Source organism: Malurus melanocephalus, unplaced genomic scaffold, assembly GCF_030028575.1.
Source record: "Malurus melanocephalus ecotype Western Australia unplaced genomic scaffold, MMel_1.1 scaffold_148, whole genome shotgun sequence".
Classification (NCBI taxonomy): domain Eukaryota; kingdom Metazoa; phylum Chordata; class Aves; order Passeriformes; family Maluridae; genus Malurus; species Malurus melanocephalus.
The window spans coordinates 1,218,860-1,242,311 of NW_026623380.1; the positions used below are offsets into that span (position 1 = coordinate 1,218,860).

Here is a 23,452-nt window from a genome sequence, read left to right on the forward strand (position 1 = left end):
TAACAATGATGATAAGGTTCTTGCTGAACTTTTTGACAGCAAAATGATAGACACCTGCATTGGGCTCCATCTGTAGCAAAAGTAGTGGCACTTCCAGAGGGTAGATTGGAATAACAGAGATTGGAATGCTGAGTTACAGACTGTGTTTTTACCTTTGTCAGTTATGTAGCATTTGACTRTGGGTGGCTGGGTGCCCTTAAATTATGGTAGGATAGTCAGCAAAAATACATTAATTTAATGTTGGCTTTAGGTTTGGTAGTGGGATTTTTTTTGGATGTTGGATGAGGATTTTTTTTTTAATCGTTTCAAGAGGGTGTCAAGTTTAGGACACCATCCAAATTCTGGTGGACTTCAGAGGCTTTGGATCAGGCTTAAGATGCCTGTTCTACATATTTGTTAATCTACTCTGTTTTCTTTCCAACAGTCCCTGTTGAAATACTGTCAAAATGAGGGCTTGTGCCATTCAAAGAGTTCATTCACTGTACTGCTAGACATCTTTTAAAGATGAAATTCATTTGGTGTTGTGCTACCTACAACCCTAACCCAGCCAGTAGTAAATACAGACTATTGAACATATGCTTTCCTGGCTAGCAGTCAGACTTCTTTAGCAGAGATTCTTTTATGCATATTCTCCCTTTTGAGCTAATGGAACAGTGACAACATGTTTTCTAAAGAAAACCTGTGTATGAGAAAATTGCTTAGACATGCATAATCTTTTTTCAAGAAGCTGTCAAGGATTTGTATTGATGCTTGATGGTATGTTATTAACATGCTTACAAAAATAATTTAAAGGCAGTAGAGCAGGGCTGTTTATACTATTTGTGGTAATATTACCATTACTAATTACATTATATTATAATACTCACTGATATAAATCAACTGCTGGCAATGACAGGATTAGTGTGGGATGGTATAACAAGCCAAGATTTTAGACCTTTGAGTTCAGTTTGGCATTCTCTTGTTGAAAAATGTTTTTCATCTTCTGTTTAATGGGAGTGAAACATTTTTGCTCTGCAAATTACTGCAAAGACAGCATTATTTTATTGACTTCTGTTTTCACTTTAGGCCTGGCTTTTGTAGAACTATAAAAATTTTAAAGAGCTTGAAGATTATATGTTTTGTTTAAAATGGTAAATCACATTTATGAAGAAACACGAAAGGGAAGGTGTAATTTCTTTCTTTTTTTTTTTTTTTTCAATATGGAGGTAATGAATGACAGGGGGATCAATACAGGTATGATATATTAGGGTATACATCAGCCTTTAACTCACTAGGCAAGCAAATCTTCTCGTTGTATTATTATATATGTAATGGGTTAAACCTCAGCACAACCCCTTCCTCTCCCTCCAGTACTAACTTCAGTGTAAGAACTGGGATAAAATCTGYGGCACTCAGAGAAAATAAGACTTATTAAATTAGACTTACTAGAAACAAGGTATATGAATACTTGAATAGGAATGTGTGTAACAAGTAGGTTATTTATGTAAGTCTTTATGAACTATTTTTTTTCAGTTTGTGAAAGGGAAAGCTACTAAAAGTGGGCTCAGTCAGTCATATCCTAGACATTGTAATCAGGGTAGYTTCTGAAGTTTCTTTAAAGTATTGCTTTTTTTGTTTGATATCTTGGTGGTCCTCATTAGGGTTACTTTATCAATATCCTTTATAGTGAGAAAAATAAACAGATAACATTAATCTCCTTGTGATTTKCTTCTGACAATTGTCAGAAGTATACAATTACTTCTTTTGAATGGCAGMAGAAATTACCTGTATCCCTCCCTCCTCCTCAATGAGAGGACAGGTGCTCCCTTCTTCATGACAGACAATTAATGTTCTACCTGTGCAAATCTTTACCAGAATGTCTCTCTATGTATATGTTTATTCCCATGGATYTGAGCCTCTAGAATTCATAGGGTTGAAAGAATTACACTGGGGAAGAAAATGAGTAAAAATGAGTATGTTGAACTACAGTGACAATTTCAAAGTTGAATCACATCTACTTTTGGGATTTTGGTAAAATTTAGCTTTTTGACTAAGAGTCTTTACACCATACTGGAGTTCTTTTCTGAGGTGTGAAAGATTCTCCTTTGCATCATAACATGCTGCCTCTGAGAGAAAGCAAAGAAGGGGGATTGTTGCTTTTAAAGGGAGATTATATTCCACTTCTTTTTTTTTTTTGGTTGGTTGTTTTCTTCTGTTTTTGTTTTTAGCATACTGTCACTTAGTATTTAGAAATCTCTGGAGAATCTCAGAAAAAGTGAGAAAGCTCAAAAAAGTGAGCTTTTTTTTTTTTCTTTTTTTCCCATTATATGTAGTTTGTCAACTTAATATTGCAGTTCCTGAACCAAACTGCCCCCTGAATATTTCTGAGGGTGTGTTCATACAACTGGCCTTTCTGTAGTTTCACCTGAATAAAGTTTCACATTCATGAGAGSTGATGCATTGGCCCTTATCACACACTTGTTCAAAATGTATCCACAGAACAGGTGCAGTGCAATGAACAACAGTGTGAAGAGCCAATCACTGTTGGTCAGGTAGTGGTTTGGGTCTTTGACCTTAGAGTTACCAGTAAGTAGTTTACTTGTGTTTTTTCATGGATAAATCACATCTACTTTGAGCTAAATTTAAACCACCAGTTTATTTCATMAGCCTAAATAGTGGTCATCTTTTTCTCAGGAACCACATATTAATCTTTGTCTTACATACCTTATCTTTCCTTTGCCCTTGAGATGAGGGTGGAAGACTTAACAGATGATAATTTAGGCAACTTTGGAGAAGGAAACAACCACAGTAATTTGATATTTACAGGATGATAATATAACCTTTTATGTCTGAAACCAGTTATAAACTGTCAYCAGCTGTCAGTCCAGATCCATTTCAGCCATAAAGATTTGCATTATGCTAGAAATATCAAGAGGTATTTAGTTAATAATTGGATTATGTTGCCCTAATGCGTGGATTGCATCTAGATGTCTGTGCTCAAAATAAGAGAAGGCGTCTGCTGGAATTATATATTCAGTACCTTACATGTGATAAAGTTTTACATCTGTCAAATGGTCTTGCATCAGGAGATCAGCATTAATTAGACATTACATAGACAATAAGTAGAAGAGAGTAATGAATTGACTGTAAAATATGAAAGGTGAACTTGCTCTTATGTTTGCAATGTCTTTGCAGTGTTAATTCCTCCTTAAATCTCATATTAACCATTACTAGTCAGATATCAGAGACTTATTTAACAAAGAAACCTGGGTCAAAGGTGAGGGATGTAGAGTTGTGGGGCAGTGGTGACTAAGAGATGTGATTTTTAGCAGTAAAACTTTTGATAGTGTAAAGTATTGCAAATACAGAAATGTAGGGGGGAAGGCACATGCTTTGAGAATCAAAACTGAATTATGAAATTTCCTTTTGCTTTCTTCTGATGAGGCAGAATTTTTCTGTCATCTCTAAAACATCTGTGTTACTAGATATTCTGTGTTTCTTATTCATTGCTAATACCAGTATAGGTGGATTCTAGACTGGATATAAAAAAAAAAAAATAAAGAAAGGAAAAAGGCAGTGAAAAATGTATTTCAGTTCTTTATCTGACAAAATGTTAATTTGTCTTTCTAAAAACATACTTAATTGCTCACACAGGAAAATAATTGCATGTCTTGTGAACCTTTTAGTACTAAGACTGACATATTCCTACTTTAATTATTTGTCATTCTTTTTAGAAAAAAATACAATTTGCCTTTTGAGATTTTTATTTCATCCTTTAGAAAGTGACTGTTCCTGTGTGGGTTCTTTTGTTGTTTTTGGTTTTGAAAATATGCGAAATTGCTTATTTTTGTGAATTATGTAGTTGCTGCTTTTTCTTCCTGTTGTTTTTTTCCCCTCTTCCATGATGAGCAACTATCAGCTGTAGGTATTATTTATTTAATATTTTTCTGTGTGTTTTCAAGTACTGTAAATTACAGCATTTAAACATAAAGACAAGCTGTAGGCAAAAGAACGCTGAAGTAAATTTAATCGTGGCCAGCTGGCAAAGAAAAGAACCCAGTGAGTTAATCTGGTGCTTCTTCTTCAACTAAGTGTTTGCCATGGAGATATTTTATGTGTCTGTATTAATGTGTCAAAGTGCAAATCAGTCCTTCATCCTTATTGCCCTTTTTTTCTGTCATCTGCTGTATCTTTTATTTCTTCAATATAATTAAAAGATCAGAAGTTCATTGTGCTTGAATTCCTTACAAATGAAGGCAATGTTTCAGAGTCTTCACAGATGCAGTATCATCCTCACAGGGAGATATAATCCTGTGTAAGAACCCATACAGAATTGTAGCATTCCTAGACTGTGTGGTGGTACAGTACAGTCACTCTCAGGCTCTCTAAATGAACAATTAAATGCAGTGCTGTCAGTTTTCTCATATATACGCACATTGATGTGCTGTTGAAGAGAAAAAAAAAGAACAAAGGAGATTATCCTTGATAAAACCTATTAATGATCAGCCATAGATGAGTCTCRTAGTTTTTCTTAAGATGTTGTTAGTACTGTCTTATTTGACAGGTTACAGTGTTTTTTATTTTTATGCAAGGACCTCATATTTCGGTGGGAGAAAACTGAGGGTTGGGGTATCTATGCTACTGTATTGAAGCCAAAACGACTGTAAATCCTTTTGAATACAGATTTTTTTGCTAGTTTTTGTTGYGCTGTTGGGGATTTTTAAAATTGTATATTGGTAGTTTTCCTGAAATGAGTGACCAACAGTCTGCCAAACTAAGTGGTTTATTGAAGCATACAAGTAGCGATTTAATTTTATTCCTCTTAGGCGTATCAGACATATTTTGCAGGTTGTGTGAGCCTCAATAGGAGAAACAGGCATTGAACTTTGGTCCCTTAACTCCTTTTTTRCTGGGAGTGAGACACGGAGCTGTTCAGAGTCCCTTTTGATTTTTTCTTTTCTATTYGTTTCAGTGAGATTTGTCTTATTAGAAGGTTTGTGTACTGCATTTCAGTTGTGTAATTTTGACAGCTGGACATCCACAGGCAATTGTGTAATTTAGACAGCTTAAATTCCACAGGCACTGTGACACCATCTGTCAGAACTGTTGGAAGAGGCCAAAATTAAGTGTTAGGTGTCCAGGTAACCAAGATTCTTCAGAATTGGGGTTTTACTTGTGAAATTACGCTGAACTTTTGAGGATAACAAAAGGCTTTCTTCCTGAGGCAAGGTTATGATTTCTAGTGTCTGTATATTTTAATATATGATSCTAGTGGAAAAGGAGAGGAAAAAAGCTAAGAAGTTTGATTAATGGAAGCAGCTTAGAAAGAGCTAAGTATGAGGACTGATCTCAGAGCTCTTAGGCTGGAAAAAACGTCCCATTAATTTTAGTGGGAGTTTTGACTGCACAAGGACTTTCAAGATCAAGTGCTTTCTTGTTCATTAAAGGATAGAAGGTAATTAGAAATAAAGCACAGAAAAGATTTTATATAGTACTGCTTTTGTCAGCTGAAAAAATCCATATTATTGTAGGAGTTTTAGGCTAATCTTCTCTCCCTTTCTTGAATAAAATGATGACACAGTAGGTTGTTTTCATTACTCTTAGAGGTCTGTGCTTCTATCTGTTCATTTTATTGGGAAAAAGCAATTGGCAAGTTTTTTCTGTTATCTCCCTTGCTGTTGGATTGCAATCTCATCTTTGATGCTGACTTTGTCATTTCCCTCTTCCATCCAAACTGTTTAGCTCAAGATATTCCCATAACATTTTTGTTTATAAATGTGGGATGATAAATGAAATAAAAAGCTAGTGTGCATTTTGGTTGAAAGATTTTGCTGATGTCAGCTCRTGAAAACAGAGAAATGGTTGGAAAGAAAAAGATAAAACTCTGCTCAAAGTTTTACAGAAACAAATCTTGCATGTTTTATAATACCTTAATTATATTGAMTCTTGAACACCTTTTAGGGAAGCTGTGTATATATTCTTGAGACCTTGTAAATCCAGCCCTATATTTTAAAGGCATGGCAGTCATGAACCATTTCAGGAATCACGCATGTAGGTCATCAGGTGATGGGAGTACTTTCTACACTGACCTCAGGGASAAGGAACTAATCTCCTGTTGGAACTTCATTCTTTGTAATAATTAAAAATTAGATTTATTTTACTYGTTCTTTAGTACTACTTTTTCCTCTCCTCTGTATCAAAACCTTTTTTCCTTCAGCCTCAAGCTGTAATTTATTTGTGTGAAGAGTATGGTCCATGTTTAATTGCATTTGGAATTGCCACTGGAAGAYTGAGAGCAGGGATTGCTTTCTGTACAGTTTTCTACCAGGTGCTGGTGCACACAGGGAAGCTGTAAAAAGGATGGMGATTCAGAGAAAATGTTGTGAATCTGTTGCTTCCCTGGCTGTCTTTTCTTTCCCCGCAATAAGTAAAAATGTTAACCATTCCCAAAAGCATGGGAAAGGGAGAGAGACATATTTCACTTCTGATGAAGCAGTAGTCTGCTTTGTGTAGAAAAAAGGCATTGCATTTTATGATGCCATGAATTTGAATCTTTTCAATCTGCAAATTGTTAAAATTATGAGATTTTATTCCTATTTATTCCTGTTTTATTTTGGTGGTCTCCCTAAGCTTTCAACTAGCTAAGGGGATAGGAGAAACATTCATTATTTATTATAGAAATTTGTCTTGTAATTCCTTTCCARTTATTTTCAGGAAACTACTTATTATTTCTGCAAAGATGACTGACTTCTCTAAAGGTGACTTTCTAACAAGTAGGAATATATTAGGTAATATGGAGTATGCTTTCAAAAACTCATCACTTTATCAAAGTGGATAACACTGTGCAACATACATTCTGAAAAGAGCTTGGTCTACTGAGTCTCCTTCTTTGCCTTTTAACCAGTTTAATTCCATTGCCTTTGGGTGAATTGCTCTTCATTTTTACTCATGTAAATGAGGAAAACAATCATATGTAAAATATCATGTGAAATACAGGAAGATTTTAGAATGAGGCATTCTCAGTGGCTTTACTTTATTGTTAAACTATCCCTRTTCATCTCCATGGATTACATAAGTGCCTTTTCACTCAGACTGTAAGACCGAGTAACATTTCTGGCGACGTAAAGAATTTTAATTTTGTTTTTTGTGGGTTGGATTTTTTTTTTTTATTTTTGGGTTCCCCCCCCCCAAAATTAAAATTTTAGATGCCAAAGAAGGGACTTCTGAAGTTAGTTAGAAATTTGACTTCAGATATCAGAGGAGTGTACTTTTGGTAGATGAAGTACATTACAGGACTTTCTGCTTTCAAGGGGATTTCCTGAAAAAGCTTTCAGAACTGTGATACAATTCTCCAAGAACACAGAACTTTAGTGAGATATCCAAGGTACCTGTTGGGAGTACTTTGGAAGARACATGCGTTTTCCATTGCAAGTAAAAGTACTATTTGATGTAAAGTGTTCTGAGGATTTTGCTCACTATGCAGAGGTAAAGGAGTGGATAAACCATTCAGTACAGAATACTAATGTTCTTTCTGAATATGGGGCACAGAGTGCTTGTTTGCAATTTGGGTATATTACTCTACAGAGAATGCATCTGAAATTGTCCGACTTTCCAAAAACATTACTTTTAATGTAATGTTCTCTCTCTGGGAAGCTTTCTTTTCTCAAATAAAATAGAGCAGTGCAAAGGCCTCATGCTGTGTTGATACCTGGCTTTCTGACTGTCCTTCCAAATGCATATGATGCTTTGGCTTAGATAGTTCAGAACTGTTGTGGTACTATTCTGTTGTTGGGTTAAATAACCAGCTCATTTCCTCTAGGAACAGGCAGATTTGAAGGTTTTGCAAACTTAGTAACCTACTGAACTTCCCCTCCACAGTTCTCTTACAGTCACAGACACTCAGCCTTTATGGCTCTAGTCCTTGGAGACGTGATATTTTGGGGTGTGTGAGTACTATACTCAGGAGGGAACCTGAAGTAGTACATAGTGCTATTTATATTCAGCAGTTAGTAACAGAGCATGAACATCCATTAATGCTCCTACATTAAACACAGCTTTAACTGCAGTTTTAAAGATCTGCTGGTTATGCTTTTTTGAGTCTCAAGGCTGATTAATAATATCTTAATAAAAAGCTTAATAGTGCATTAAAGTAAAAAGGGAGAAAAGTTTCTTCTACTATGAGACCACTTGGTTGTTCACTAAACAGAACAATAAAAACCCATCTGAAAATCTGTTGCCTGACKACAACAAAATGTTATACAATCAGCCTTCAGAAACCACACTGATGTTTGATGTAGCATTTAAAATGTTGCCACCCATATGTTTGGTAACAGTAGGCTATGGCCTCTGAAGTTTGTGAACCCTCATAAAAAGTTATTTATCTGTCTTCAGTAGAAATTTACTCACATTTTGCTTTCTGCAAGCAATATTRGGCCATTTGGGGAGGTGGGTGATCTGAAGATCTGTAGTAAGAATGACACATCTTTTTTATTTAAATATTATTGCTTTTTAGGCACTGAATTTTGGAGATATGCCGAAGTACTTGTGGGAGATTTGGGTACCTGACAAACCATGGGTGGTAAGATATCAGATCCACTGCAATAAATAAAATAAGCATTTAATTTTAAGATAGGTATTTTTGGGCCCTGCTGTCACTGAATTCAATGGATTGAACTCTTGCAGGGCTCATAAGAATTGCTTCACTGCAAATGTATGGAATTTTCTATTCTTTTCAATATTGTCACACTGGTGCAAARCTGAAGTAATGCCTTTAGTGAGCTAGAGCTGTTCAGTAGCTTCTGACAAGGGGAACAGAGAATTTCTCAGCTGAAGTTTATAATAAGGCCATTTCTCTTATCTTTACTCAGACAAGCAAGTTGTTAGTTACTGCCTCTCAGAGCAATTAATGGCTCACAGCTGGACCTACTGAACTATACCCTTCTCCAGGCATCCTCTGGAAAGTCTTGTTTAACACTTCCTTCTGGACTCCAACCCAGAAAGCCAGGGAAAATAGCAATCTCCTTTTGAGCACCATGTGGACTTGTCAGAAAATGAGACTGGCAGATGCTGTCTGTCCTCCACTATCAGAGTCAGSAATCAGAGAAGAACCAGAGTTCTTTGATTTCTAAAGCCCTGCATTAAGGAAGAGCCATGGTCTATTCAGATGTGTACTTTTTCTGCAGAAATGCAGTCTAATCTGTCAATTTCCACATTGGWTTTTTGTGTGAAATAAAGGACTGTAGAATCTGTCCTCTATATGCATTTTTCAGGWGAGTCTCTCCAAAACTAATACCATAAAACTCCATGTAGAAGTTCAGGACTTTCTGGTGTTTCAAAGATTGAAAGCAATCAGTGGAATTTAAAGTTAGTTGCATCTTATTATATATTTAGTTGTATTTGTTGAACTATTTGTACTATAAATTTTAGGTAAAATGTTATTTCCTTTGTAATATAGRCCTCATTCCCCAACACTAAACACTTTTTGGCACTTTCTTTAAGCTACATCAGAAGAAAATTTCCTGGAAATTAGAGTTTCCAATATCAGATTATAACTTTAAAACTACATTTTCTAACTGCCTATTGGACATTTGACTTTTTAGCCTTAATAGTAGGATATTTTAGGCATTTCAGTGTAGGCATTTCAGAGATAAGAGGATTCCTTTCATTTTTTTTTAGTGTAAAGCATTCTGAATAAACTTTGTTGAATCTCTATTAGTGTGCTATAAAATTGATCTAGATTAAAATCCCCTAGATGTCTATCTCCTTTCTAATTATAGAAAATGCAGTGATTATAAATTAATTGATTACCACAAGAATTTTGAAGGAAATTTTYAGTTATAAAAAGGCACCAGACACAGTTGAAGCTAAGTAATTTAAAGTGAACACAGTCAAAAGTGGGATTCACAGCTGGACTGGATGATCACTGTAGGTCCTTTCCAACTGAMATATTTTATTCCATTCTGCTCAGGTCCCAACACTAGAAATGTGTGCCTATAGCTATTTATAATTTCTTATTATGGCAATAGATGATGTTTGGAGCACACTGAGGTGGATTCGGGCAATGGAACGCTACGTGACATTAAACATGCACATGCATTCTTAGCTCAGCTTTGGTATATCTCCTCTTGTGTTGGTACTGAGTCCAGTGTTTTAGCAGAAGCTTTCAAGTCTAATGTTTTATTTCACTGTATATTAATTTTAAAATAAAGAGATGTCGTGTATTGATTTATTTAAATCTGTAAAGGCAGTATATATGTAATGCTTCATGGTCAAGTCCATCCTTGAGGGAAAGTATGCTATTCTATACATCACACTGTAAAAGCTGGTGTCTTAAAAGCTGCARGTGTTAGGGAAATGTATTTCAGGAAGCTGGATGTTAATGACCARAAAGTAAGTACTAAAGTAACTAAACAGGAAGAAAAGTTTTAAGCTTTTAAGCTAATTTCTAGAAGATTTTATGTAACTCTCTCAGCCTTTCCCAGAACTGTTGCTCTTTGTCAGACAAATGTTTTTTAGCTGGGTTCAATACTTCAATAGATTTAAACAAATGAGTGAACTATTTCCCATCCTTATTCTATGTTTTCAAATATGGGAAGTTATTCTTTTTACCAGCTGACATTGGGCATGGAAAACTTGGGCTATTTTTTTGATAGGTGACAACAGTAGCCTGTCTAATCAGTTTAATTAAGGCTTCTTTTCTGCACCTGTGAATGTTAGGCTTTGAAAAAGTCCTCCAAGTTGTTACTTATGGAAAGAATTTTAGGTATTTTAATGTAGTTTTATAATTTTAATATGGATAAATATTCAAAGTCTGAGAAATACCTAAGTAGTGTTGATGATCTGTAGAGTGATTGAGGACTGCACATTTTGCAGTGCATTACTGGGTATGAATAAAGTTATATTGTATTCTTGCTTTTTAAAAAAAAACAGCTGAATTACCTGTGGGTACTTTGCACATCTAAACAGCAATTACACAGCCTTTTTCAAAAGGATTCTTGGCAAAGCAAATCTCCATTAACATCTTATGTAATAGAATAAAAAAAAAAGAGCCTTAAACCAAGTTTCAGACCTAATGGATTTTCTATTTTTTGAAGTTCAATTTCAGTCATTGCCTTTAATGTTTGTGGTAGCTGGACCTAAATATTAGATGCTGAAGCGCTTAGGTAAGTGTCTCATGGAGCTGATAAACAGCAGTGCAGACAGCACGATTTTCTGGGGGAACTGGGCTGGGGTGGGATGGATGCAGGAATGGAAACACAGCACGCAGTGATGAATAATCTAAAAAGTATTTAACACGTGGGAGAGATGAGATAGCAATTGGATAGCAATTTGTCTTTTAAGAAGCCTGTTTTACAATAGGCACACACACACACACACACACACACACACACACTAGGTAAACAGGCACCAGTTAAAGCTGCATTTCCTTCAGCCCATTTCAAAGCAGCATCAGGGGTACAGGACACACACTCCAAATGCACATCCTGTGTGGGTCCTATTTGTCAGCTGGACTCTTGTGTGCTTGGTTCATTTTCAGTCTTTGTGGGATGCTGGATGCCCGTGGATGTATCCACTCACGGGGAGTTATTGTCTCAGCTGTCTGTGATTTATAAATCATACTGATGGTGTAAGCCACTATAAACCAAAGCAGTGAGCCATGTGGCCTCTCTTGTCACATGGCTTCAGGCTAATGTCCTTGATGTCATCCATATGTGAGGCCAGCTAGCAGTTGTCACGGAGGTTATTATCACTCCATCTCCTAACCCAAATCTGTTACAAAATAAGAAGTAGCAACAATTACTAATAGAGTTCTGTTAGTGCAGCTTTGTCTTACATCTCATACTAAGTTAATTTTGTTATTTGCAGATGGGCAGTTGTACTCGTGGTTCCATTTGTCTGAGCTGTGGGTTTGGGTAGATTCTCGTCTGTGTCATGTGATCAAAATGATTCCTTCTAGGAATGTAATGGGACTTTGGCATTGACAGCATTAACAGCTGTTCCTTGGGGGTGGAAATACTGCCTCCCACCCCAACTCGTTAATACACAAATCTGGGAGTGTGCTTGTGTAGGAGGGAGGAAAAAAATAAAAATAATCAAAAGCAGAAGGAACGTGTGTGGAGGATATACTATGAGCAGGAATCTTGTGAYTGAGCTTGACCTAAATTAACAGAACCTTTCTCTGAGAGAGGAAAGAGATGCAGGCTCTAGGAAATGGGGCTAAGGTTTAAGGAAAGAGTATGAGACTATTCAAATATCTCATTTGGCTACGTACCACATAAATGACTTGATTTACAAACAGTAGGTTGTGGAGGAATATTTTTTTTCCTGTAAAAAAGAAAGAACAAAAAGGTTTTTTTTCTGTGCTGTTCAGGCTTGATGACAATAATTACTTGAGTCAGGATTCTGAGAAGTTGAATGTTCTGTACACTTTAATTTTTTGAGTCTGCGTATACAGATATTGTTCTTAACCCCGGCAGAAGTTTTTACAGTTTTTATTTTGTTCTGATCATAACTCTTCATGCCTATTAACTGGTAAAGGAAGAATCTTAAGTTGGATGTAATTCAGGAATGTTGGACAAACAGTGATCTTCTTTGTAATTAGATTTTATTATGTCTTTGTTTTCAAAAGTAAGCTTTTCAGTTCACAATTGTCATTAACATTGCTTGTGAAACAGCTATTTCAAATGAATCTAAATACATACTGGTCAATGAGGTACTGCTCTTCTCTCTCAAATGTGAAGGGAAACGTGATCACCTTAGGTTTATGTAAAAACAAATGTTTACATATATCTCTTGACTTAATTTCTCTCCCTAATTAGTAACATGCAATGTATGATTCTCATTTTTGATTCACTCCATTGGTGTCTGTGCCTTCCCTAAGGGATCCAAGCTGTTTTCCTCTCCTGCTGTAATTGAAATCAAACTTGTTGCAGTTTGTAACTGATAGTGAATCTAACCATCTAATGTTTTATATGAGACAGATGCACAGCAGAAGCACATGAAGCAGCATATGGAAAAGCAAGTRTCGTACTGGGGCAAAGATAGATCCATTCTTGTTTTGTTAAACAATATTACAATACTTTGATCATCTAGTTCACCTACATTTTAGTAAGTTAAGAGATGTGTGTAGAAGATTCAGAGTGTATGTGATGTATTAACAGAAACAGACCACATATTTCAATCCTCATGAAGAAACAGACCACATATTTCAATCCTCATATTTGCTTTGCCCGCTCTTTTCTCTTGAGATGCTAAAGAAAAGTATTCTAGTTTCTGTCTCACTGTTGCTATGACAGGTCTAATGGCTCATAAGGGAATGTAAATCTAGATGTTCTCTCTCACTCTTGTTTTGGCATCTGGTGCAAATCATAATCTTGTATAAGGAGAGCATCTTTTGTCTCTGGGTGAAGATGTTTGCTTAGAATCTGCTAAGAATTGGAAGCAGGATGCTGCTGTCTACCAGTACTTCAATATATTCCTGTTTTTCTTTCTCTCTTTAGTCATATAATGCTTCAATTCTGAGTGAATAAAATAATAAGATATTTCTAAGTAATATCCTGTATCTCCCTTTCTCTCCCTCTCTCGTATATAAGGGGAAAGAGAGCTAGTCATGAATGTTATATTAAGAAATACCTTAATATTTTAAAACATGTGGGTTTTTTCATTGTTTTTATCTTTTCCTTCTCTGTTGGGGATATACTCTAGTTTCTACACTGGGAGGGTTATAKAGTTTTAATAGCATTCTTCTATCTCTAGCTTCTCTTTGACGCTACATACTGTAATTAAATATAGAACTAAAGAGAAGTTGTACGTTAATAACTGTGTTTGCCGATGGATTTCATGAGATATTTTGAGGCATATTTTCTTAGCAGAAAAAATGTAATAGTTCCCTTTGTAGATTTCCTCATATCTGGTTTTGAAAGAAGCCTCACATGTTCCTTCCAGTGCTACTGATAACAAGGTTTTATCAGYATATCTGAGTCAGGCAGAGTAAAGCTTTGAGCTATTGCATCTGTAACTAAGAATGAAGACCTAGCTTAAGTCCAAAATCACACTTATTCTGTAATGTTTCTGACCCTAAAGATGTCCTGTGTAAAGTTCAGCAGGATTTCTCCTGGGGTAGCAAAGTTCCTTTAGGTATATCTAAATAAATATTAGCTTCTGGTGAATACTTATAAAGGGATTTGGAGGAAAGCTAGTTATTCTGTAACTCCTCAGGTAATACCTGGTTTCTCAGGGATCTGAAAAAAAATAGAGGAGGAATTAACTTCTTTACTCTGTTCACAATCACTGTGGAGATTATTCTCATTAAATATTTATCCATCATGGGGGAGGAAGAGAGTTGAGTAATCAAACAGTTGGTGTTAATTTAAATGTCAAACCACAATTAGAAAAAAAACATCCTTGCAATCAAATTTTATTGTGGTTTGCCAATCTGAGCTCTGAAAATATCCTTCACTCAAGGATTTCCACTCTGAAGGGAGGAGAGTGCAATATGGATTTGACTCAAATTTCCTGAACATTTTCCTCTTTCTAAAAATTCCACAGACTTTCTGAGACTCAGTAATCCCTTCAAAAGGTTAATTTCAGGCTGTCTATTATTTCTTGCAAATAGATTTTCCTCTGACTTGATCACCCCCTACCCTGAAAGAAAAATGCTTTCTGTGTGACCTTAATGAAACCAGCACAAGTGACTGCAAAGCCAGAAGCTGGTGTGCGTTTTKTTGACTTGGTTGTGGTGGTGGTTGTTGCTTTTTAACATCTCTGATTGCTTGGTTTTTGTGGTGATGAAGCTCATGTACAAAGTAGTGCAGTTTATTGATATTTCAACATAAACTCATTTCATACTGTTCTGGTCAAATTATTTTTCTGATAATCTTTCCAATAACATCACCAGAACACTTGGAGCAGTAGTTAGATAGAGTTCTAATATTCAAATGTGTAATGCCTAAAAAGGTTGTTTTTTCTGTGTATTGGAGAAAAAGAACTATTATCAGTTGAAACATTACCAAAAAAAAAGAGAAAAATATTAAATACCTTAAGGCTAGTTGTGTCATTATTCTTAGTAGGCTTGCTATGTGCATGGAGTATTGTTCCATCATCACGAAGTAATATAAGTTGAAAAGGACCATCAGAGGTCATTTGACATGGTGTCCTGCCCAAAGAATTCTAATTTAGATCAGGTGGTTCAGGGCCTTTTTTCAGCCAAATTTTGAATATGTCCTGGGTTTGCCACCTCCTTTCTGTGCAGCCTTTTCTACTGCTTGATAATMATTGTGAAATATTTTTCCTCAATGCCAAATTTGAATTTTCCGTGTTGAATTTTGTCTCTTTTGCTTCTCATTCTGTCACTATGCAAAAACAGTCTGTTTACATATTTTTCAGACCCTTTTGTTAAGTGCCTAAAACTTTCAGACCTTGACTGAGCATATGCTGCTCTTGGAGGTCTTCTTTTTACTCTCCTGTTTCCTGACCAGCGTTGGAAGTTTGCTGGGCTTAATCCAGTGGTTTTCCTGTAGTSCAAAGCTCAAAACTGAACACATCGTTTTGCATCCAGTCTCATAAAATCATAGAATCATTCAGGTYAAGGAYGACCTTTGCAATTATTGAGTCCAGCTGCTAACGCAGTCAAATCAGCAGCAAGTGCTRCAAGTCCCTAAGTGCTACATCTACACATCTAAATATTTCCAGGGACAGTAACTGCTCCACTTCCCTAGGCAGCCTGTTCCAATACTCAACAACCATTTTATTGTTGAAATCAATGTCTTGGCCCACTTTATTAAATATTCTATAACGTATGCATATTTTGACATGTGTGTTAAACATGTGCATACAAAATATCTATGCATGTAATCCCTTACCATGCTTAAATACCATAGGAAAGTTCATGAAGAGAACAGACACTGCRTATTTTTTTCTGCATTTGTGCACAGCAGGAGAAAGAGGAGAATGTAAAAAACTTCCTGAAGTACTGAATAATTATCTTTTCGATTTGGTGTATTGCCTTCAGCTTTTTATCTCCTACATGCCTTACTGACAGCCTTATCTTTCGGTCTTATTTTTCAAATAGTACAATGTGTTTTTGGTTTTTTGAACATCATTGAAATGAGAAAGAGAAAACAGTCTTACATATGCCTGGCCAATTTGATGGTGATGATTTATTCTTCTTTGTAAAGMAAGTGTTGAAATGTTTTGGAAAGGCTGGTCCTGCAGAAGGATTCAAAACACAGGAGTTAAACAGATTCAATGTTCATATTMTTTTCTTCTAGAACTATAATCATAAATAAAATAATTTTTAAAAATCATCAGCATGTAGTATTCTAAACATGTTTGACATGTAGTACTGAATTCTGCTATCAAAAAAGACATTTTTACATACTCCCACAGATTTATTTTCTTTAAAAGCTGGGTTTTTTTTCCTTGGGGGGTGGGGGGGGGAAGGAGATAATTTTCATGTATTTGAATATTTTAAAGAAGAGATGTCTTATTCTATATTACTAAGATATCAGTCTTTTCTGGTAAGAGGGTGCCATAGAGGTTATCTAAGTGTGGTTTTTTMTAGTACATTTGTATGGGAAGTCTCTTGGACATTTCTGGGTGTTTATATCACTGTTTATTTTGTTTTCTTAGACCAATAATTGTCATTGTAGGTGGGAGAGATGAAGAAGTATTCATGAGAACAGTTCTTCACAAGTTTTCTTCACCTGTCCTATGCCTAATAAAGTAAAATTACTTTCTGAGCTGATGGAAATGTTTTCAGTTGCATTTTTCTTTGGAGGTGAAGAGAATTAGAAAGAACATTATGTTCCATAATTCAAAGATTTTATGATCTAGTGTTAAATGCAAAGGTGAGGTAGGATAAAAATAGACTACAAATGCGAATCACGATAATAGCAATTTTAATATTTTAGTTTGGGGGAGGGAGGCACACTTCTTTTGATTGAAGATTATGTGTCAGAATTTTTATTTTTCTTTCTTTTGATGTTTACCTGAGATGTTATTTCTTAAATGCTTCTAGGTGTTGACTATGTTAGAGGGTGTGCAAAATGCTTTATATTCTGTTAATGTTAGCACACCCTGTGTGGACAATSGATTGAAGCCTTAGTACTTCACTGCCTGAAACTGGAGCTTAAATACCTACATTGTGGGTACTTTGGGCATCTGAGCCTAGAGTTGCAATATAGCCTTCAAGGTCATAGTGTTTTTGTTTTGTTTGGGGTTTTCCATGTTGGTTATTATGACTTTGGGGTTTATTTGTTTGGGGTTTTTTTTTGGCTTTTTATTTGTTTGTTTGTTTGTTTTCTTTTATTTTGCAAGTGTGGTTTGGGTGTTTAGTTGTCTTTTCTCCTAATCTTATCCCAGAATTTGCTAAAGAAACTTGGGAAAACTCTGGTCACAGAGGCTGCAGTGGTGTATGAATGCCTACAGTTTTTGTCCTTCTTTTTTTGTGCCATGTGACATCAGTTTATGTCCTCAGCAAGTCCTGTAAAAAAAACAGCTCACATTGTTGTCACTGAAGGCAGAATTTGATAAGTTTTCAAATGCAGAAATTCAATAAGGACATGAAATGTCAGTATAGACTAGCAGGAATGTCTTCTGAGGATAAACAGAGGTGATACATAAAATGTAATTCAGCACCATCTTTGTCAATGATTGAAGTAGCACAGATAAGGATACCTTTATCCTGATTAAAGTCAGCAGACATTTGCCATTGACCTTCATAATGCTTCTGGATTTTACCCACTCTATGTGACTAAGTTGGAAGTTGGCCAAGTATGTCCCAGTGATTCTTCTCATCAGTAGAAATTTAGTCCGTTCTGGATAAAACCTTTGTTACTCTTCCTGTCATCAGGGTGAGATACACAGACATTACTTAAGACCTTTAAAAAGTTTTCCTCATTTGTGGTCATTCACCTGATTTGAGCAGAGAGGGATAAAACATTTGTATTGACTTTAGTAGCCTCTGAGGATTGAAAATATGAATAAGGAAGAGGTTTCGATTTTTTTTCATGGAACATGTATCAGATTAATTGTTTCTGGTTTAGGATTAATGAGGCTTCATGGATAGGGATAAAGTGGATAAGCAGTCACTGATCTTTGTAGGAAAGAAATTGAAAGTATTTTATTCTGAAATGTTTCAACAGTGCTGAGTCTTTGAAATAAATTTTCTGGTTTTAATACAGTGCTGGTTTGAGCTGTCATATTTCTAATATATTGCAGCACTGTAAACCCTCACATCCTGGAACTTCCTTTAGAGGATTGGGTAAATATGCTTGGGTATGTGAATGCAGCAACCAGGAAACAGGGCAAAGTGAAATGGCTGTTAATGCATATTTTTCAGCTTTTCAACGTACTGCAGATCACAGGGATTTATTACAAGAGTGGGTTGTTGATTTTGGTTTGGAGGGTTTTTTTTTATTCCTTTTGTTTGTTTTCCTTTGTGTTCTAGTTAGATGATGTCCATTGTGCATTATTTTTCACTATATCCTTCACTTGTCAGAAACAGTACATCCATTAGTAGCTACCTTTCACTCACTAAATAATTCCTTAACATGTGGTGAAAGAAATCATTACATTTTGTTTCATACTCTCTCTGTTTCTCCTCTTTCCAAAATCCAGCCTTACCTCTACCAGCTTCTGTTGTGTTCAGAATCAGAGGCTTTAGAAAGATGAAAGGTGCCAAGTGTATTGGCTAGAAATTCATTTGTACACTTTTCAATTTATAGAACCATCCCTCAGCCTCAGTTTTTAATTTGGTGCTTTAGATGAAATCCTGTTTGGGGAAATCAATGAGAAGTTAACCAAAGCCTAGACAGCTGCAGYGGTTAGAAGTCGACAGCTTTGATTGCATGCCAAACTGACATCTAGGTTTAGTTTCTCTGTTTTACTTATTCGTCATTCTCCAACCTTTTGCCGTATCACATGACATTATCCTAGTAAGCTTTGATACTGGAATGGGAGAATTTGTCTGCTTAGCAGAGCATTGCTTGTTACCTTATACTGCAATTTCACAAAGACAGAAATATCAAATGAAAGAAAATATACGGCAGAAATAGATATTTAACGCAATTTCTGACAATGTTCCAGCTGCTGTGCCTGTTGCTCTGATGCCCTTCACTGCTTATGATTTAAACCAGGCTATTGATTGAATCATATCATTGGCTGAAGGTAAAAGGCCAAAGATGAATTTATACAACTCAAAAGGATACATACAAAAATATATTATTCATACTCACTCCATACAAAATTAATGTGGGTCAGTTCATGTTTTCCGCAAAATACCTTAACCCGTTTTGTGTTTTAAAATATTTCAAATTTTCTTGATGAACTAATATGGCAGTTCAACTGAATGATAGCARTGAAATCAAGACAGATGAAATAACATTATATGACAGTCTGTCCCCCCTCTTAAATGTATAAATATACATATAAATATATGTATAGAATGTGTATAAACATACAAAACACAAAATCTGCTGAGGAACACACTGAGTGCAGGTAGCTCAGGGTGCAGCTGCAGGGAGAGCTGCAAGTTGAGCTCTGGGTGGGAGTCTGAGACAAGCAACCAGGAATTACCAGTCTTTGGCACAACAAAGGGCACGGGGATGGGTGGCACAGCCAGGTCACTGGGCACTCAGGGATACAGCAGGAACCAAGGACTCCAGACTTAGTCAGGCTTAGACAGTGAGGGGATAAAAGCCCAGGGGTTCCTTTTTTTCAGAGTCCCTCCTGGAAGGCACCAGCTTCAGATATTTCTGTGTTACTGCACTATGAATAAATGTCTTTATGGAACAAGATGTCTGAGACTCTGCTGTGGGAAACCTGGGGCCAAACTGGTAAGGAAACCTGGTCTGACTGTGTAGGTGAAGCGTATGGGGAGTCAAAAGTGGCACCCATCAAGTCACTGGAGCTGCAAAGGGGCTTAGGTCTCAGCAGGGTCAATCTGGGGTGTGGGTGTGTGATTGACACGGTGCCTCCTGAAAAGTCAGRCTGGGAAGTTTTCTTAACCAAATACAGACAGTTTTCAGTATAATGTTGTTTACATATAGCAACGTGTATGGGGTATTGCAGTGAGTGAAGTGTCTCAAGAAGTCACCAACAGACTTGATAAAAGAGCARATATTTTCTGTGAGCCTTATAGTACCCATATCCATTTTACCATATAAAACCAGCCTCCAGATGTCCACTGAAAACTAAGCCCTGTAAATAGTGTGTAACAGAACAGCTAGATGGGAAAAATATTAGAGACCATGATGCAGAGAGAAGTGGGAGTGATGGGTGCCTGCTCCATCACCACTTGTGTGAGGTCCACTGGCAGCTGTACTGCACAGCACTCATTGCAGCCATGGGTTAGGAAGGGAAAAGCAAGCACCTTTTGATAATGCTCTTTCATTGCTAACACTGAAAGCTCTTTCAGGGAACCTCTGATGTCATGCTTTTATTTTATTCCAGTTGGCTGACTCTGTCCTGCTGAAAGTAGGTCTGAAGGAAGAGTAGGTGTTTGATCTTACTCTGATTAAAGTCAATACAAAATTGGTTTTGACTTCAGCAGCACAAGTAATGTCCATAGAGARAAACCATTTAAGCCCTTCCAGCACATTTAGAATATTTCCAGTGTGAAATGGGAACTCAGAAACTGAAAACKTAGTTTTTAACCTGAAATTCCTTTTTTTGCTGGGTGCGTGTTAAGCAAAGGGATATTGCTTTGACATGCTATTACTTACTATAAGGTTGGAGTTTAATAAAAAGGCAGGAGGAATAAATTAAATCATCTTTCTGCATCTCTTACTGTATTTTAAATACTACCTCAATATTAATTCCAGAACATAAGGCCAGAGGATGGTTTTCCAATGGTGGCCTGTAAACTGCTGGTGACCTATTGTTTCAAAAATTATGCCAAGGCTAACTAAGGAAACCCCAAGAGGTTAAGTTAATTATATTATTATTGAAATTATTCATCGTTGTCTGTGATTGCAGCTGGCCATGTCTTTTCCATATTGGTGTCAAAGAAGTTAACAACTGAAATCAAGTACAGTATCAGCAAGAAGTGTTTCTTTGAGTTTTGGAGTTGGGTTTGTTTTTTTGGTTGTTTTTCATTAGCATAACAAATCTCAAACTAACTCATGGGATTTCTTTCCTAAATTTCCTTTGAGTTTTGTTTTTTTCTTTTTTTAGCTGGTTGAGGGAATTTCTTTTTTTTAAAAATCACCCTGTTACCTTCCTCAATTTTTTACTTTTTATGACAGTGGTATTCATGCAAGCAGAAAACTATTTATATTTATCAAAGTAGTAAGTATTTTGAATGAGAATTTGTCTTTTGTCTGAGGTTGGAAGTACACCTAAAAATAGAAACCATTGGAGAGCAAAGTCCCAGAYACAGATTCATGTTTAAAAGAATTAGTTGTAGAAGTCGATTCAAGGGCAAAAACCSAAATTTAGTTTATAGCTTCAATGTTGGAGAGTCTATAAGTCTATGAGCTTTTTTAGTCAAAATTTTTGTTTTTAATAGTCAGTCAATGTGTATGCACAGGCRTACCACCTGAATTGGCTGAACTAAACATTTTTGTGTCAAAGCTGTGATATCCAAATATGTTTAGACACAAAGGGCTCACCCCTGTGAATGATCTCCGTGAGAAAATACATCATCCAGTGGGTGGAATATGTCTCATGTGCYGGCTCTGTTGCATACAGTATGAAGCATCAGCCAATGCCTTTGTTGCTTGGAGGTGGACAGACAGAGCCAGCCTGTGATAGAGGACTCTGACACAGCTTGTGCAGTGCTCTATTCGACAGAACAGGGGTGGGTCCAGAGAGGAGCGTGATCATTGTGTGCATCTTCAACTTTGCACATGAAGAATGAACATTTTGAGCATGCTGTATTTATTCAGTGAAATTGTACTGGAAAATAATCTGACATTACAGACACTTGGTGGCTTTCCTTGAAGCTAGTGTAGTTTCTATATAGCAGGGAACACAAGATTTGAGATGTAGGAAAAGGGAGGGAGCTCAAATTTGAGGAATCGTGGCTTAGTGGAATATTTTAGGTCAATCTGATGCTCAGTGTGCAAATTTTTTTTGTGAGTTCAATTCCAATACTGTTGTTTGCCCAAAGATGATAATGCAAAAGCAGATTTGAAAGGCAGGTATAGAATCCAGGGCAAAAATTTGAACACATRTATGAATAAGAAAAAGGAAAAGCTAAACAAAAGCAAAAAAAAAAATTTGCTCAAAAATTAAAGGAGAAATTAATTACGTTTTAAGTGGTAGTTTCACAGATATGTTGAGCTCTGGATTGATGCTGTGATCAAGTCCAGGATAGAAATATGCATCTTCTGGATATGTCCTTTTGACCACCCCTGACTCTTTCCCTTCATGCCAGGGAGTCCAGTCTACCTGTCCCACCACACGGTTGCAAATTCCTTTCCAAGAAGTTCAATACATTGCAGAATTTAGGTGTGCAACATCTTCATAAAGCCTGTCTTGAGAGTGGGTGCATAAACACCCGATGTCCTTTATGGGTCTTTACAATGATCTGAGACATATTTAGAAACAAATTTCTCATTTTTCAGGTCACAGATTTCTTTGTAATGATTACAAAATGCATGATCACGCCCCAAATTTTTATTCTACTACTGCAATATTTAAAAGGCTTGAAATCAATGTCCACAGATTATGTGCAACTTTCATTAGGTCAATGGCAGTTTGTCACATCTTGTGTAATGAGACTTAGAGTGCACAACTGCAATTCTGCAAATATTTTCTAATATGTGATACTTCACAATTATTTCCCTTGGAACCAGCTTCTTCCTTATTCTATTTATACAGGTTATGCTACATAATCTACAAAGATTCTGTTGTCTTTGCTTCTGTGAGGAAAATGTAGTTTGTTTGTCTTTTTTTTTGGTTTTGTGAACCCATTGTGAAACCAAAATACAGCTCAGCACCCCACACAAGATGTATTCTGCATTGCAAACTTTAGTGCTGTTAGGTTTACAAATGCTGGCTAGGTTGTTGAAAGATGGACTGCTGCCTGGGCTGCCTGAAACAAGATGAACCCCAGAATGCTAGCATGAAATCCATGGAAGCTTTACCATGMTTTTGTGAAATGTCAAATTATGCCTGAAGAAAGATGGACAGCTGTAACTCATAAGCACAGTAGGAACAGATGAATTGCAAGGTCAAATCTCATTATGGAGTAGAGCACTAAGATTGACTTTTATTTCATTTTTAACTCCACCTGAAGATTAAAAAAATAATGAAATTAGGTTTTGAAGCTTATGCATGAGTGTCCGTAGAATGAAAAGGTTTTCTCAGAAGTCTCTCTTTTGTTCTCATGATTTGTAAGTATAGATTATTTTTTTGRTGGCTATATGAATGAAGATGATTTAGGAAAGTAAAACTTCTGGGTGAAAATCTGYAATTTTGAACAAAGGGAATTAATGACCAATTTTCATGCAAGTTTTCATGTGCAAGA

At 36.2% G+C, this 23,452-nt stretch overlaps 1 protein-coding gene across 3 annotated transcripts in view; it reads left to right on the forward strand.

The window, feature by feature from the left end:
* Positions 1-23,452, forward strand: part of PCDH9 (protocadherin 9) — a 663,031-nt gene that overhangs the window by 281,271 nt on the left and 358,308 nt on the right. Inside the window, exon 3 of one of the 3 annotated variants that reach the window (XM_057371515.1) lies at positions 8,492-8,557. The exons of the other annotated variants lie outside the window; for them this stretch is intronic. Coding sequence (XP_057227498.1) covers positions 8,492-8,557 — 66 coding nt within the window. The remainder of the gene's footprint in view (positions 1-8,491; positions 8,558-23,452) is intronic. 3 annotated transcript variants of the gene reach the window in all.